This window comes from Stigmatopora argus, chromosome 2 (assembly GCF_051989625.1).
Source record: "Stigmatopora argus isolate UIUO_Sarg chromosome 2, RoL_Sarg_1.0, whole genome shotgun sequence".
Lineage (NCBI taxonomy): Eukaryota > Metazoa > Chordata > Actinopteri > Syngnathiformes > Syngnathidae > Stigmatopora > Stigmatopora argus.
The window spans coordinates 20,621,092-20,638,817 of NC_135388.1; the positions used below are offsets into that span (position 1 = coordinate 20,621,092).

The 17,726-nt window shown below is 39.9% G+C and overlaps 1 protein-coding gene across 9 annotated transcripts in view; it reads left to right on the forward strand.

Moving 5' to 3' along the window:
- LOC144089580 (uncharacterized) overlaps nucleotides 1-11,221 on the forward strand; it is a 39,330-nt gene extending 28,109 nt beyond the window's left edge. For 7 of the 9 annotated variants that reach the window (XM_077620610.1, XM_077620619.1, XM_077620643.1 and 4 more), the window contains 2 exons: nucleotides 174-407; nucleotides 8,228-11,221. In XM_077620610.1, coding sequence (XP_077476736.1) covers nucleotides 174-407; nucleotides 8,228-8,715 — 722 coding nt within the window. In that variant the 3' untranslated portion in view covers nucleotides 8,716-11,221. Of the gene's footprint in view, nucleotides 1-173; nucleotides 408-598; nucleotides 4,724-6,401; nucleotides 7,129-8,227 lie in introns of those variants that run through there. The other 2 variants (XM_077620627.1, XM_077620633.1) reach the window with 2 other exon arrangements.
- Nucleotides 11,222-17,726: the final 6,505 nt, after the last annotated feature.

Genomic DNA, 17,726 nt, shown 5'->3' on the forward strand with positions numbered 1-17,726 from the left:
AAAAGGGAACACCTAATTGAACTAAATAGCCTGTAAAAAGTTGATATTACTCATGTCGAAATATGTTAGGTTACTATAGTTTAAGCGAAATGAAACAAGGTTTACATTTCTGTATGCTCGACCACAACAACAAATGTAATCACTGACCAATTGCTTGTCTGTGTCTAATCCAGGGAACCTTGATAGTCATTTGAGAATTCACAGTGGAGAGAAGCCATATACCTGCTCTGAATGTGATCAAAGTTTTGCTCAGAGAGCTGAACTTGTCCGCCACAAGCTTTCACACACTGGCGGCGGTTTTCTCTGTAGTTATTGTGGAAAATCCTTGAGGGACCCACATAGCCTGAAGTCCCATGAAAGATTGCACACTGGTGACAGGCCCCATCGATGCTCCACATGTGGAAAAGGTGAATGGATTGACTGTATTGAGAAAATTATAAATATCATATGAAAAAAAGATATATATACTACTTGCAGATAACCCCACAAATTTGCTCTAATTGCTCTCTCTCTCCCACTCTCTCTCTCTCTCTCTCTCTCTCTCTCTCTCTCTCTCTCTCTCTTCTCTCTCTCTCAAAATATTAAAACATGAATTCAGAACTTTATAATGGGTTCACCGCCACCAAGTTGACATGGTATTTCATTAAAAGCAAACAAATGATGATGTAAGCATTTCAGTAGATGTAACTACAGTGATATCTGTCCAAACGAAATCATTTGGTTCCAGAAGGGGTTTCTTAACTTGGATTCTTCATTAGTAAAGGCGTATTCTACATTGAATAACCATGGTTCATTAAACTATCTTTAATACTACAATCTAAACCCTTTAAGAATTAAAAAGTATACCAATTTTGTGTAAAATATATAAGCAAATATATACTGTCATCCTTCACCACTTCGCGGCTTTAGTAGATTACTTTTTTTACAAGTATATAAATCAAAAATCTAAATTAAAAATGTCAAAATACACACTGAAACTTGCAAGGGGAAGACACTGCCCTGTCTTTCACTTGCTACTCAGAAAATGGCGGAAGACAGGGGACTCTATTTCAACTCGGCACCAAATAAGAAAAATGGCCGGCAGCGGGCGGTGGCCGTCACCCTTATCTGAAAATAGAACTCGCTGAGTGGACTGAATGGCAGCCAGCCTTGGTGAAGGTGGATTTTTTTCCAGAAATGCGAGCCCCGGGCCACCTTACAGCAGACATCATCGCCCTTAACCGAAAATAGAGCATGCTCAGGGGACTGGACGGGCGAGAGCCTGGTGGCCGCTTAGCTGGTGGTGGAATTTTCCAGAAATGTTTCAAAGTGCAACCCCCAGGCGACGTTACGGCGGCTAAGACGGCTCTCTTGGCGGCTAAGATGCCTGGGTGCCACCGAAGAGCAAAGTGGAAGTTGAGTGTCCGTTTAAGTCCGGGCAGCAGGCTGACGCTGTTGCTCTTATCCGCATATAGAGCTCTCTGGGCGGATAATACGGCTGGACGGCGCGGAGGAGTGAAGTCGAAGTTTAATTTCCCCCAAAACAATAACGCAATAAGCTGAAGAATTTAGTACTTTGAGAAATCGCAAGAAATTTTCATTATGGGATGCAACTTGCAATAATGAGTCCGGGAGATTGATGACAACATGGTCATAGTCATCGAATATAGCATTCGTCTTGACAGTGTCATGTCTTTGTACAAAAGCATATTCTACAAAAAAAGAAACAGCGGTCACAATTCCCCATCAACATCCTCCTTGTGCGTTGAAAACCTCACAAAAGTTCCTTGCCTTTGCCAAACACCTCTCGCAAAAGCTCTTCCTGCTTCCCCTACGGTGCATCCTGAAGATTGCATCGATGATCCAATGCCTCTTCAATCTGGTGAAGAGGACTTGGATTTAAGCTCTCAATAACCTGTTTGATTTTTAAATCAAGCGGAGAGGAACTATTTTTGTGAGTACAGTATTTAAAGCATTTTCATTTTTTTTATATATACCTACCATATTTTCACACCTATAGGGCGCACATAAAAGTCTAAAATTTCCTCTCAAATGGACGGGGCACCCAATCAGTCGGTACGCCTTGTTTATGCACTAAATTCAAAATTTTGTATCACCCTCACTGCTTGACTGATTGGTTTCATTTCTTTCCGAGACGCTACTTATTGCGATCAACCCAGCGGACGTTCACCCTAAAAGTAGCCTCCCTGCGTATTCCAAACATTACGGTATGTCCATTCAAAACGTCCCAGACGAGTGGCAAGGCATTTGACTTCTGTGTGTCGTAACGCTTTTAACCCTCTATACCAGGGGTCACCAAACTACTGCCCGCGGGCTGGATACGGCCCGTCAGCACATTTGGCCCGGCCCTCTGAACAATACCAGAGATGCTATCGGATTTATTTCCTATTTGGCCTCCAGAAAAAAATCCTATGCCCCGCCCTGTCAAAGAGAGAACGGAATAATGGCGAAAAAGTTTGGTAAGAGAAAAAATGATTCAGAATGCAGGGTATTTAACCTGGAGTGGACAAACGATTAATTTTTGTTCAATGCAAAGAAAAGGCTGTTTGTCTCATCTGTCAAGAGACGGTGGCGGTATTCAAAGAATACAATCTTCACGGACACTATGAATCCCGTCACAAAGACAAGTACGATAGCTTGCAAGGCCAAATACGAGCAGACAAACTCTCAAAGCAAAAAAGTGTACTACTATCTCAGCAGAATACATTTATACGCCAAGCTCAGCTGAACCAGGCATCCGTTCGGGCCAGCTTTTGGGTTGCTAAACTGATAGAAAGCAGCGGTAAGCCTTTCACTGACGGAGAGTTTGTTAAGAAATGTATGGATGCTGTCGCGGAGGAGGTGTGTCCCGAGAAGAAAGATGCATTTAATGCCGTAAGTCTGTCGGCGAGTACGATGACCAGACGCGTTCAAGAAATCGGGAGTAATGTATATGCCCAGCTGCAGCAGAAGACGAAAGAATTTGACTTTTTTTTATTAGCACTGGATGAAAGCACGGGCGTGCAAGACACAGCGCAACTGCTCATTTTTATTCGTGGAGTTAGCGCAAACTTTGAGATATGCGAGGATCTGGCAGCCCTCCAAAGTCTCAAAGGGACTACAACGGGAGAGGATATTTTTGACAGTGTGCCAAACCATGGAGAAGTTGGACCTGGACTGGTCAAAGCTAGCTAGCATCACGACTGACGGGGCTCCTAGCATGGTGGGCGAAACTTGCGGTCTAATGGGACGCATGAACCGGGAGTTGGAAAAAAGGGGTCTCACCCCCCCCCCCCGCTACGAGTCCACTGCCTAATTCACCACCAAGCACTGTGCTGCAAAGTGTTGACGTGAGAGAGATTCTGCTCTGACAACTGACTGAACTTTTATCTGTTAAGATTGTGCATGGCACAACAGAAAGTTAATGTTCCACGGCTTTTTTTTTCTATGAAGAACCCAGAGAGAGTTATTTAGTTATTATTTATTTCATAAATAGTGTTATTTATTTCCTGTTTTTTCTGTGAAGAACTCAGAGAGGGTTATTTAGTTATTTATTTCATTAATAGTGTTATTATTTGTTTCCTGACTTTTTTTCTGTAAAGAACCTGGAAAGGGTTATTTGGTTATGTGTGGCTTTCTGGAAAACAATAAAAAATTTAAGCTCCCCTACAAACGTCACACTTTTTCTGTTACAAACTGACACCGGCCCCCCATCAGAGAAGGGAAAAGTTACGTGGCCCTCACAGGAAAAAGTTTGGGGACCCCTGCTCTATACAAAGACTGTAGGCAGCGTCGCACGAGTTACGTGACGATTTGGATTTATCGATGCCTGGGCTAAAGTGCCGGCGAGCTCTGCAGAGTTTGAGCTTTTGTCAAAGCCGGAATCACTATTACGAAACCTCATGGTGACAACTCTGACCCAGACAATGAGATGGAACCCAGCATTGTTGGCGCTCTCGCCCACTTGGTTGAACTCTTTATGTCGAATGCAGAAGATGAGGACTGACAGATTTGTACGTTTGAATACTTTGACTTATATTTTCGCAAATACACATTACATCAACAAATCAAAATCAAATTCAGTTTTGCTCCTGTTGCCTTTTTTTAAAACATACGCATGCATAATAACGTGGGTCATGTTAGCACAACCATTACAGCGCGTCCTTTGAAACGAAGCGCCTTTTCTATTGACAAAAAACAAAATACTGAGATGGCGCCCTTTCAGGAGGTACGTCCTATAGGTGTGAAAATATGGCAGATTATATTTAGATATACATTTTAGTCGTTTCATTTAATAAATACACTTTGACATTTAATAAACATTTAATAACATTTTCTATACCAGGCATGTGAACAAGTATTGTAGCGACACCACACAACTACATGTATACTGTGGCATCGCTTGGTTTTATTTGCAATGCTTCTGCCCTTTGTTGTAGGTATTTTTCCTCCTCTACAAAAAGTATAATATTTTTAAGTGAAGAAAGGGAAATTCATCAAGTTAAAATTGAACACAGCTAATTTGATCAATCTTAAGAGAGTCAGAGGCAATGAAGCCCACTGAGACAATTCCCTTCCTAACAACCATGTTTACCTCAGTAAGTGGGCTGCAGATGTTAATTGCCGCAGATCAGATTGGAAAAAGAACTACTGATTAGCAGGCTGGCTACATAAACATTGCAAGCAAACAACGGTTGTCACAGTCTATATTGCTATTTCAGGGGTCCTTAGCCTATATATATATATACAGACGCTCCCCTACTTACGAACATTCAACTTACGAACAACGGTACATACGAACATGTCTGCAAATTGCGTTTAAGTCCAAAAATGTTCGCAAGTCCAATTTTGTATTTCGCGTCTTTTTCGGAGTAGTACTTCTTTCCGCCGCTAATACCGACGCCTGGCGCTGTGAGAGCTCAGCTCACCCAGCATCTACCTTCTTCGTTGCAATGCGGAAGTGCGTGAATGTATCTCCAGTGTGCAAAGAACCTTTTTCATTTGTATCATTAAATATCTCATGCATCCAATATTGAATATGGTTGGTAAAAAGCTAAAGGCTTCTATTGAGGGAGTTGCAAGGAAGAGACAAGCCATTTCATTTGAAACGAGTGGCAATAATAACGAAGCTTGATGCGCGTCAGAAAGTGGTGAGCGTTGCACATTCAGTACCATTTATAAACAGAAAGATCGAGCAGCAGGACCCAAATATTGAACGTTGCACAAAGTTTGCAAATCAATTGAATGATGCCATACAGTGCTACTGCATCATTTATGATGAAAAAAAGAAGAAAACTGTGCAATCGTCATTAGGTCGCTTCTTTTGGCCAGTTTCTAATACATAAATCTATCTCTCTCTACAGTACTGTACATATTCTCTCCATTTTATTAAATGTTTTTTTTTTCAGTACAAACCAATGCGTGCTACTTATACAAGCCTTAAACATACAAATGCACTTATATAAACCTTCAATATACTTATATAGGCCTTAAACATAAATTATAATACAAAATATAGCACTAAATCAACTTACAAACAAATTCAACTTATGAACAATCGCTCGGAACCAATTGCGTTCGTAAGTTGAGGAGTGTCTGTACAATCATACCTCTGCTTACGAATGCCACTAGGTACGGAATTTTCAGTTTTACGATTTTTTTTTATATGCAACTGAGTGACTTGAGATACAAAAAAGATCCAGGTTACAAAATCCCTCAAAATGTAAATGCATTTCCTTATCCGTTATTTTATTTTGAAAATAGTGTCACGGATGCATTGATTCTCACTTTAGAACATCTCTACCCTCTACTGGGCTCTCATTTCATCGCTCTCATTCTATCTCATCACTCTATCTCATTTAATTCAATTGGCTGTCTCACAACAACCACTATCCATGTTTCAAGATTCTCTCTTACATACCTGTCCACCTCAGCTAAATGCTCATCTTATTAATGATTGCAATTCCCCTCATTAAGCGATTAAAAATACAACAAATGCAACCCATCACATATTTTCACACAAACACACATAGGGCATACATAATAGTCTAAAATGTAGTACTACAAAGTGGTTGGCTTTCGGCCATGGTAGAACGGGTTCTTGCCGCCATCTGGCGGAAAAACGCAGGTATCACATCTCCCATTATAACGGCCGTGGAGGGAACTATTTCAGCGTCACAGGGCAAATTTTCATATGCTTTATTTATTTTAAGACATTAATAAATCATTTCCTTATAATTGTCTCTTTTTTTTTTGTGCATATACACACCTCTATTTGAATGGCACCTCTGATAAAACGGCGCTTTGGGGAAGAATTGAAAAATAGAACGACATGCCGGTGAAATAGAGGTTTTACGAATCATCGGTTCTTCTATGTTTGGCAAGCGAATTCTTGCCTGGGATTCATACCGTTGTCACTTTAGCGATGCCACCAAGAAGCAATTGAAGAAGCTCCAGATTGATGTGGCCGTGATTCCAGGAGGCTGCACCAAATTCATACAGGCCCCCGACGTCTACGGGAACGCCCCATTCAAGGCCAAAGTCCGACAGTTCTACGAGAAGAGCTACACCAAATATGGCAACATGCGAGCACCATCAATGACAGTTTATTTGAAATGGATTTTCGATGCCTGTGATCAGCTGCCGAAGGAGCTAATCATCCAGTCATTCAAGGGATGCGGACTGACCAACGCTCTCGACGGCTCGGAGGATTGACGTGTCATTTTCACCAGTGAATTTGTAATTACTTACCAGTAATCGCCTTGTATTTGTGCCTTTTGTTAAATAAATATACATATGTTACCTGGTTTCTCTTTTCATCCTTAAAATTTACCGCATCTTCTCAAAATTCTGACCTTGAATTGGTGGCCAGCCGATAGCAGGGCACAAGGATATGGACCCATACCTAGGGGCAATTTAGAGTGTCCAATCAGCCTACCATGCATGTTTGTGGAATGTGTGAGGAAACCGGAGTACCCGGAGGAAACCGGAGTACCCGGACGAAACCGGAGTACCCGGAGGAAACCGGAGTACCCGGAGGAAACCGGAGTACCCGGAGGAAACCGGAGTACCCGGAGGAAACCGGAGTACCCGGAGGAAACCGGAGTACCCGGAGGAAACCGGAGTACCCGGAGGAAACCGGAGTACCCGGAGGAAACCGGAGTACCCGGAGGAAACCGGAGTACCCGGAGGAAACCCACGCAAGCCCGGGGAGAACATGCAAACTCCACACAGGTGTACGTGACCTGGATATGAACTCAGGACCTCATAGCTGTGAGGCCGACGCGCTAACCACTCGCGCCACTGGGCCGCCCATAGTTAAATATATATTCATATATATAAGGTTTTGTGGTAATGACAGTATTAATACATTTAACTATATATATATATATTAAGATATATTAATACATTTAACTATATATATATATTAATATATATTAATACATTTAACTATATATATATATATAGTTAAATGTATTAATACTGTCATTACCACAAAACCTTTTTGGCGCTGTTACCATTTTTTAATGTACAATATGTACATGACCCTTCCCGCAGCATGTAGTTCGCAATTCAAGGCAACACATAGTGTGATCCCATGAGAGAGAGATTGTCAGTCATCCTGGTGAAACTTAATTCGGGGTTTTACTGGCCAATTTGAGGCGCCTTGAGACAGCATGATTAGAAGCACCAACCCGCCTGACTGCTTGGCTGCTTGACCAATTATTGTTGTTTTTTAGCATGCTTGATGAAAAACAGCATGCTGTGCAGCTACCATGGACTCAATCCAACGAAGGAACGGTTTCATTACCCCTTGTCATGAAAACTTTTACTTTTTTAGCCCAAAGTGTGGCACTCTGAGGCACATTGAAGCATTTATTATTGTTATTTATTGGGCTGCAATGCACAGATAAATTGTGAATGAACGTCTGGAATGAAAAAATATGTAGCATGACAAGAACCTCCAGCCTTGAGGCTCCCAGCAGTTGGCCTTTTTCTCCAGGGCACCCGAAGCTCACCATTTCAGGCTCAACCAAATGAAGTTTCAGCCAAAACCTAATTTTGAATTTTTAACCCATGGTGTCTCTGTACTAATTTGCTTTTCTTGATTAAATACATGGAATTTCCTAGGGTAGATCTTCAATTCCTTCAATTTTAAAAGGCATGAGCAGCAATGCACCGCTTTTCGAACTGAAGCACCAAAAACACTATTTAACTGTTTATCTTGTTTTTGGGTGGCTGGTCTTAGGCTACACTCTGGCCACAAAGCTCAGGAGGCATATGAAATCTTCTCACGTGACAGAAAAACCCTACAGCTGCTTCTGTGGGGCCTCCTACACTCTAAAACAAAGTCTGTGGAGGCATCAGGCACAGCACACACAGTCACAGTCACAAGAGGCAACACAGGATGACCTCGAAGAAGGATTGCGACACAAGACTAAACCCTGTCATCACCCAAAACCAGTCAAAGGCAGACCCAAAAAAGGCACTGGGGATGGTGTAGTACAGAGAAGAGGACAGGGAAAGGGAGAAGAAGAAAGTGGTGCAGGAAAAATTGAAAAGAGATCAGAGACTGCCACTGTGGTAGATGGAAAAGCTTCAAGTGGCAGTCAGCACACTCTTGTATTTGTTCAAAATGGTGATTCATCGAAACCAAGCTATGGCTCTCTGATACTCACTTCAGAAGACTTTGATTCAGAAACAGGGCAAGAGGTTGTGGAAGTAGTGATATCATAGCGTGCGGCGCGGTACAGACCAGTGGTTTTTGTCTGGACCAGCAGAGATCACAGGAAAAGGTATCCATCCCAGACACTTGATATAAAGGCTGTGTTTCTTTAAATCATGTTGAACAGCATTCATTAGACCGAACATACATTTTGATGTAATAAATTACAATGTTCAAGGTGATCACTTTTTTTGGCATTTAATTTTTTTTCTTGGTAGAATTTATTCTCTCTGCACTGAAGTACACATAAAAGGGCTTTGAAAAGTTTTGCTTATTCAACTTTAATGCTTGAGTAAAAAAAAACTCAAAATGTAAAAAAAATCATTTATATTTGTATGGCTTATCGTCACGAGAGCCACAGTGTTGCAGGAGCCTATCCCACCTAACCAATGCCATGAGGCGGATTCAGTAATATCCCACACCGTTACTCAGTATCGGAATCGGCACCCGGTACGACTAAACCTGGAGTATCAGACAGCATCGGATTTGGTCACAAGACCTGATGTGATACAGTAGTTGCATGTGTTTTCAGTATTATCGTGGTTTTCAGCTGCTGTAAAACAATCCACTAGGCTACAACTATTTAGAAATTAATGACAGAAACAGATCATGTAATATCGTAAACAAATGATTTTTTTACTCTAATACAAAGTGATTTATCATTTATCGATTAAATTATATTTTGCATTATCTTTTCTAGAATAAAAATATTGGGCATCGAATCGGTCTTGGCAAAATATATCTTGATAAAAGTAGGATTGGATCGGAACACAAAACGTCAGTATCGGAACACCTCGAACTGGTTACCAGCCAATTGCAGGGCACATATAGACAATGTTTCATAATCAGCCTGCAGTGCATGTTTTCGTGACGTAGGAGGAAACTGAAGTACCCGGAGAAAAGCCATGCAAGCACAGGCATGAACATAGAAATTCCGCAACAAAGCCTGAGCCCGGGATTGAACCCTTGATCTCAGAACTGTGAGGCAGGCATGCCAACTACTCATCCTAACATGCCTAATAATTACACTTAGAAGAAAAAAAATCATGTTACATTTGTAACTAAAGAGCCTTGCTTTTCCTGTATTACTTTTCATTTAGAAAAAAAAATGCGCTGCCCGGCCGGCAAATGAGTGGTCACAGCTCTGGGGTCCTGGGTTCAAATCCAGGTCAGTCCAACTGTGTGGAGTTTGCATGTTCTCCCCGGCCCTGCGTGGGTACACCGATTCAGGGTGTCCCCTGCCTCTTTCCTGAAGTCAGCCGGGATAGGCTCCAGCACCCCCCATGACCCTTGTGAGGATAAAGCGGTTCAGAAAATGAATAGTGAATGAAACATTAAAAAATACACATTCGCAAGTATGATTTTTGTGATGAGACTGATGTTTCTCTTACACAGTGCATTTAACTCAACACTTTTGTATATAACAGAATTAAACAATTTTTCAACTACGGCCATGGATGAGAAATTTCTAATTTTGTTCTACTTAAGATCTCAATCAACCCCTTAATCAAGGTCCACTGGGTTCATTTTTATTTTTTTGTTAGCGGAAGTGGGAAAAAAATGAACAAGCCCTTTTTAACAACAAAGTAGGAGGTTCAGATCAGATGACTGTTTTCAAGTGTATGTTTTGAAGGTTTTCAGGATGTAAATATTAAATTCTGTTACTTTAGTACTGTAAAAAAAGGATTTTTGTACTTTTTCTACTGGTGACGAAAAAATGGTGTAAGTTCTTGGGTATTGTGTCATTAAAATTTTAACTCTTTTTTCATGACTTTTGTATCCAACATAAAAATTTGCGACTTCTCTTGTCTGGTGTTATATATACTTTATTGCTGATTTTTTAACCTTTGTTTTTGTGCTTAAAATTTTTAAGTGCAATTCAAAATATAGGGAAGGGGAAAAAACACACCCACGTCCCTCGGCATTAAAATTGTATTGCGGCCATCTTGGTCCATGGCTTCCATTCATTTTTTTTGTATTTCTGCTTCTCAACAACTTGTGGATTTAAATTTTATGTACATGGCTCTTTAAAACACATAGTATATCGGGTTAGAAAATGTATTTTATTGATTTGTGTGGTGCTGTCAATATGAATGCTTACTGTTTTGTCTCTGTTCTCTGAAAATGGAATTGAACCCTCGACGCGCTAATCACTCACCCACTGACTGAGTCGCCCAGTGTTTTTTCAATTAGGAACTTAAATTGTTCTTTGTCCACATAATTCAACTTTTGGCGACATAAGGGTGTAAAAAATTAGATATTCAAATACTGTTTTGATGAAAATGACTATTGTAAACATAAGTGACAAAGGTTTAAATTATAAGACTTTCAACTGGTATTTGCTTTGAGATTTTTGCAATGCAAAAACTGTGCCGCATCTTAAAAAATGTTTCTTAAAAACGGCTGTAGAGAACCAACCACCATGTGAATGTTCTGTATGATGCTGTCTCAAGTTTAACTTCATTACAATATCAATGGATTTTATTTTATTGCTTCAATAAAAGAAAATAAATCTGATTTTTTATGTTATTTTTATTTTGAGGATTCAGCAAAACAAAGACAACAAACGTGCATAATGTGCCACTTCACCATCTGTGAACGTTTTTTCACGCTTTATTTTCTCGGGTTGCAACAAAATTTGCAGCAGTCGTGGAGTTTGGAGATACAACCCATTTCTTAAATCTATTTTTGCACTCCTTATTTCTCCAGAAGTAATGCAATCAAACTTTTTCTCTTTCCCAACTCGAAACCCGGCTGCAAATGTGTCATGTCTTACCTGGCAATGTCTTTCCACATTACTCTTTTTGTTACCTGACAACTGGCAACAAAGCAAGCATTTAAGCAATCATTCCGCATTGGCAATGAATGCAAATGATTCGGTCAAATCCTTTGTTTTCCTCAGTTATTTTTCACGTTTCCCCTCGCTGGTTTGTCTACAACAGCGACCACCCTGCTGATAGAAACATGTTACAGGCTATGACACAAATCTTTGTTGACAGAAATGGTGAAATGTAATATTCTACACATTCTTACTGCATTGGAAAACGTTAAGAATGTTTGTGTCATGATGGCTTCCTACAGAAACCACATTAAAACAAAAAAGATTTCTCACCCATATTTTCAATTTTCCAACATTTTTTTAAAAAGCTCTATCTATGGAGCCACTAGGGAAGCGCTAAATAGTCGCATGTGGCTCCAAAACCCAGTGTTGCTGACCCCCGAACCAGCAATAAATGATCATTGTCCACCCTCCCAGATCAGACCTGGGCAATCCGGTCCCCGGGGGCCGCTGTGGGTGCAGGTTTTTATTCCAACCAATCCAACACAGACAGTTTAACCAATTACATTTCTGCTGAAACAAGAAGAACCTGACAGCAATCCACTGATTGTATATCTAACATACCAGATTGGCATAAAAGTTTCCTCTTATGAGTTGGAATGAAAACCTGCACCCACTGCGGCCCTTGTGGAATTAATTGCCCACCCCTGGGTTAGATCTTTATGGTCATCAATGGCACACAATGAGTTAAAATGCAAACACCGCAATTATTTACCTGCAGCCACCACACACAGACATCTTGCAAACAAAGAAAATTGCTATATTTGTCCCAGTGGTCAAATGAAAGAAAATGACTCCGTGTGTTGGATCGGTATAGCATTTCAGTATGTGGTGCCGGACGGAGCCCACTATTTCCAGGTCGATATTTGTTCTCATCTTAATCTGTCGTCTTTAACTGTGATGATTGTTTATTTTATCTGCTTGTTGATGTAGTGCGAGAGGTGCTCAGATTAAGATTGAAAAATTCACTGAGGCAACTTGGGAATCTACTTAGTATGCCTCCAGCTAAGCAAGCCAGCCTGTCTTTCACCATGTATAAAATTCATGGCAAGCCCCCTGGTCTTCTGTGATTTGGGCTGGATTTCAAAATCAATGCTGGAGAAGTTGTGAACATGCACAGCCTGAGTCTGAAAGAACCGATAACAGAAGCATGGCTGTAATATAAATGCACTGACGGACGCTCTGCCAGTTATACTCAATTTATAATTCACAAACAATCATTAAACAAACTGTCATATATTTGTGAGAACAATCTATGAGTAATATATTGTTGTGTATGGTACTTGTTCATGAAAATAACAAAAACAAAAAAACGCTAATGGTCATTTCAAAAAATTTGATGAGTTAGGTTATGTAAAAGTTTTGCTGAAAAAAAGTCATATTGAGTCCCTTACAGCAACCTCTTTGTCCCGTTTCGGGTAAAAAAAGATGAGAACTCTTAACACCTTCCCAAAGCTTTCTTGAGTGTAAAAAAGATTTGGAGTTGCTACCCTTCTTGACTATAACAAAGCGACAACTCGCGTGCTGTGAGTCGTCGGTCCAGATTGGACTGGAGTGGAAAGTCAACAGAATTCAGGAAAATGTACCACCACTAAATTAACAAATTTGTATGTTGGGTGAACAATTGAATAGTACAAAAGTAACTACACAAAACCCAAAGTCAGTTATCATAAGCTGCAGCTGACTTAATGAAGAAAAGTACCAAAAAAGGAACACATAAATAGAAAAAAAAATCAAGATGGCGCCGTCAGGCGGCAGCCGGTGGCAGTAGCTCTGTCCGCTCTTATTTGTTTTTTTGTGTTTTACAGCCTTTCTATCTTTTTTTAATTACATTTTAGTATTTCTTAATACATTCCTTTTTACTTTACTTTGTACTTTATACTTTTTACTTTAACGTTTTTACAACTTTCTTTGTTCTGTTAGCTGGGCTTCTTTCTGCTACTTCTTTTTTGGAACCATTCAGCCATGCCTCCGCTGTCATACACATGGGATTAGCTGTGAACCGTATGCAGCAGAAAGAGCAACACCTTGATGCCACTGGAAATCCGGAGCTGGACAAAAGTGCCGGCAGAAGAAGTGACGCTTCAGACCAATCATCCCATCTATTATTATGGGAAAATGAGATCCTTCCCCGATAAGATGGAAGAGCTGCCGGCGCTTACCAAGCCGGAAACAGAGTATCAGGTGTGTTGTACTCTGTTGCTGTTGATTCTTCAGCTCCAAACTACTGAGGGACTATGCAGATAAGCTTGGAAGAGTGATTCTGCATATTTTCAACCTCGGTCTCAGTCTGCAGAAGTTCCACACCTTGTGGAAGACTTCCTGTGTGTGGTTCCAGTTTTATCTAACTCTACAATGTCTTTTTCTTGTGTCTGTATCCGTTTTTGCTACTGCAACCAAGATGGCGCCGCTCAAGTGGCGGTAGCTCCGTCTGCTCTTGCTCATTTTGCGTTTTTGCTGCTTTTCAACCTTTTTAAATTGCATTTTGATATTTTTAATGCTTTCCCATATACTTTGCCTTGTACTTTGTGCATTTTTCTTTGTTGTTTTGTGACCTTTGCGACTCAACCCCACCCAGTCACGTGGCTTGGTCAGAAATTTCCCAAATACGGGATGAAATAAAGTTCCAATCCAATCCAATATATATAAATCGAAAATATTCCCAAAAATATTTTTGTAGAATTGAATTAGAAGGGAACATTGTAAACTCATTGAGGAAAGCCGTAAAGTTTGATTTGATGCTGTTGATGCTCCTAAAGTAGAATCTGAACCAACAAAAGGCTTGGAGCTATTTTCTAAATATTCAGATCTTACAGTGCTGATAGTGTTTCTCTGCTCTATTACCTCCTCAAAGCTTCTGGCCTGTTGGTGTATTCTACTAGTGGCATTGATAGTCATCTGGTATTTGCGTAGGCCGTAGATCCTCTCAGAGAGACTTTCATTATCCCCTCAACGAACTTTAATGTAGTTTTTGATGACAGGTGAGGCATAAGCCGCGAGAACCCGTTTGTTCATCTACATCATGTAATTACCTCCCTTCTTGAATCTAAATTTGCAATTAGCTTTATTGGTCATAGTCTATCTGTTTCTTACACGTTATTATCTATGTTCACAGCTGTAGATGATTCCAACATCATACAATTATTCCTTTGGAAGCTTTAATGTTTTTTTCTGAAGGAAAAATGCAACACTTTGTTTGGTGACAGTATGATAATATTATTCGGCAAACATCTGGTTCAAAGTTTATAGCCTTCTACATTGATATAAATCTGTTTAAATACTCTTTAATCCACAAACTGCTGGATTGTGTGCTCATATATTCACAATCATACACTGCACTCAGCTACATTGCACTAAATATATATTAACTGAGGCTTGCATTTCATAAATTGGGCAATTTCATATTATATTCCACACAATGGTTCTAAAATATATTATGGAACCCTGAGAGATGATGGATTTAGCCTTTTGTCTTCTGCTGTTTGGGATACAGGGATGTCAAGGATCGATCGATGCTGCAGTAATTGCAATCACAGAAATCTGGAGATTAAGCATACTTGAGACCAATTGAGTTAGTCTAGTTTTCCAAAAGCAAATCAACACATTCTGGTTTGGAGGCAGATTACACATACAACGGTATTTCGCAGATGATGTGGCTGGTATTACAAATCTCCATTGCAATTAGGTTGGGGCATTATGTAAGACATAATTTAAAAATGGAATATCTTACAAAATCAATTGGTTCCATAAATGCATTCATGACTTGGATTAAGTATATTTTACATTGAATTAGAATAATTCCTTCCATGATCTTTAATTCTAGCTCCTTAAATCCTTGAAAAAAATTAAAGAATAGCAATTTTATATGAAATGTGCATGGAATTATATGTATATTCCCTATTTTTCTAAACTATAAGTCGCACCAACCAAATATTACACAATGAAGAGGAAAAATAGTATATATAAAGTTGCATTTGTGGGAGGGCATTTTTTTAATTGATTGGAAACCAAGTATAAACATACTTTAAAGTAAAAACAGTTAAATGAAGAAAAACAGGCTAAATAAGCACATGTTAATGTAACATTTACAGGTTATTTTTTAACTATAGCCAAAAAACAGAGAGAAAAAAAACTGATATAAAATGCACTTGAGTATTAGTTGCAGGCCTGTGTAAACTATGAAAAAAGTGCCACTTATAGTGCGGAGAACACAGTATATAAAAACAGTCAGTCGTGAAAATATGGTATATATGAAACAGGCTGTATTTATTTTTATATATATATATATTTTTTTATATATATATATATATATATATATATATATATATATATATATATATATATATATATATATATATATATATATATATATATATATATTATTTTATTATTTATATATATATATATATATATATATCATTGCATCATAAATTGTTACTAACAAAGTTTTTTAAAAAAATGGGACACGCAATTTACTGCACACACCTAAACCGCATCTGCTTACCCTGATGCCCAAAATCATCACATCTTTGCATTTATGTTGCCTAGATGTCATGAATAAGAGGATGCTTCAAAAAACGTCAGGTTGAAAAGTGGAAAGAGCAATAGAGTAATAACCTCACTGCGACATAAATGAGAAGGTGACACGAGGGTCAGACTGGCTAGATATTGTGGGTGGAAGGGCGCTGTGTTCTACAGGCATAGTGTCTGGTGTGCTGCTGGCTCTCTTTAAAAGGAGACAGTCGGGCAAATATTCACACAGAGCTTTGATAAGAAATGGTGAATCCCCAGTCCAAATGTTTCTTCACAGGCCAGCTAATATTTGAAACTAGTCAAGACTGAAAAGACCAGGGCTTTTCTAAGAGACCAAGCATGAAAGTGCAGGTTGGAAATCAATTTAATCATGCCTCAGATCACAGGTGTCAAAACTGATTCCAGAAAGGGCCAAGAGGATGCAGGTTTTCCTCCCTACAGAAACAGCGCAGAGAGTTAAGCCAATGAGGAGGTCTGCTGGAACAAGCAGCACCTGACTCCAATCAACTGATTACAGTTGTAAGAGAACTGATTGGTGAAAAGGTGTCGTCTCAGTGGGTTGGAACGAAAACATGCACCCACTCGGCCCTTTCTGGAATGAGTTTGACACCTATGCCTTAGATCAGGAGTCTGCAAACTGGTTCTCGGGGGCCGATGTGTGTGCAAGTTTTTGTTCCAACCGATCCAACACAAAAAGTTTAACCAATAAGGTTTCTGCTGAAATAAGAAGCACCTGACTTCAATCCACTGATTGCCCTTCTAAGATACCAGATTGGTGGAAAGGTTTCCTCTCATAGCAGGCATGTCCAAACTATTCCACAAGGAGTTGCAGTGGCTGCTGGTTTTCATTCCAACCCACCAAGAGGACACCTTTTCACCAATTTAGTGTCCTACAAGTGCAATCATTGGATTGCAGTCAGGTGCTTCTTGTTTTCTGCAGAAATCTCATTGGTCAAAATGTATGTGCTGGATTGGTTGGAACAAAATCCTGCACCACAGTGGCCCTTGAGGACCAGTTTGGCCACCCCTGTCTTATAGGTTGGAACGAAACTCCAAACTTTCTGAAATAGTTTGGAGACCTCTGCCTTAGATGATTTTTGGGTGGTGCCTTGGATCATTGTTTATTTTCTGACCCACAACAAACTCTCAGGTTCAATTTGACTGCGTTCTGAGTGTGGAGTTTTCCCTGTGCTAGTGTGGACTCCTTCCAGTTTCCTCCCACAATCTAAAGACAAACTTAACTTCCTCTTAATGAAGAATTGAAATTGTCCATAGGGGTGACTGAATGGTTATCATTCCGCCTCAATCCTTTGATTCACCGAGGAGCCATCGATAACTGCCCTGAGCTTCCCTGTGAACAGTGTTCCCCAGAACAGGGATAAGTAGGATAGAAAATGAATGGGCAGATGTTGAACCCTGCTCGTTGACTGGATCCATATTACACTGTCATGCGTCACTTTCCTCCCACTGTGGTGTTGGCTGCATGTGGAAGTAGAAGAGTAATTGGGTTGAATCTACATACCTGTCAACCTCTGCCGATAACTGCCCTTATAAATGATTATGATTCCCCTTACAAACCCCAAAAAACCTTACAAACACCGTACAAGTCGTACGGTGTTTGTAAGGTTTTTTTGGGGTTTGTAAGGGGAA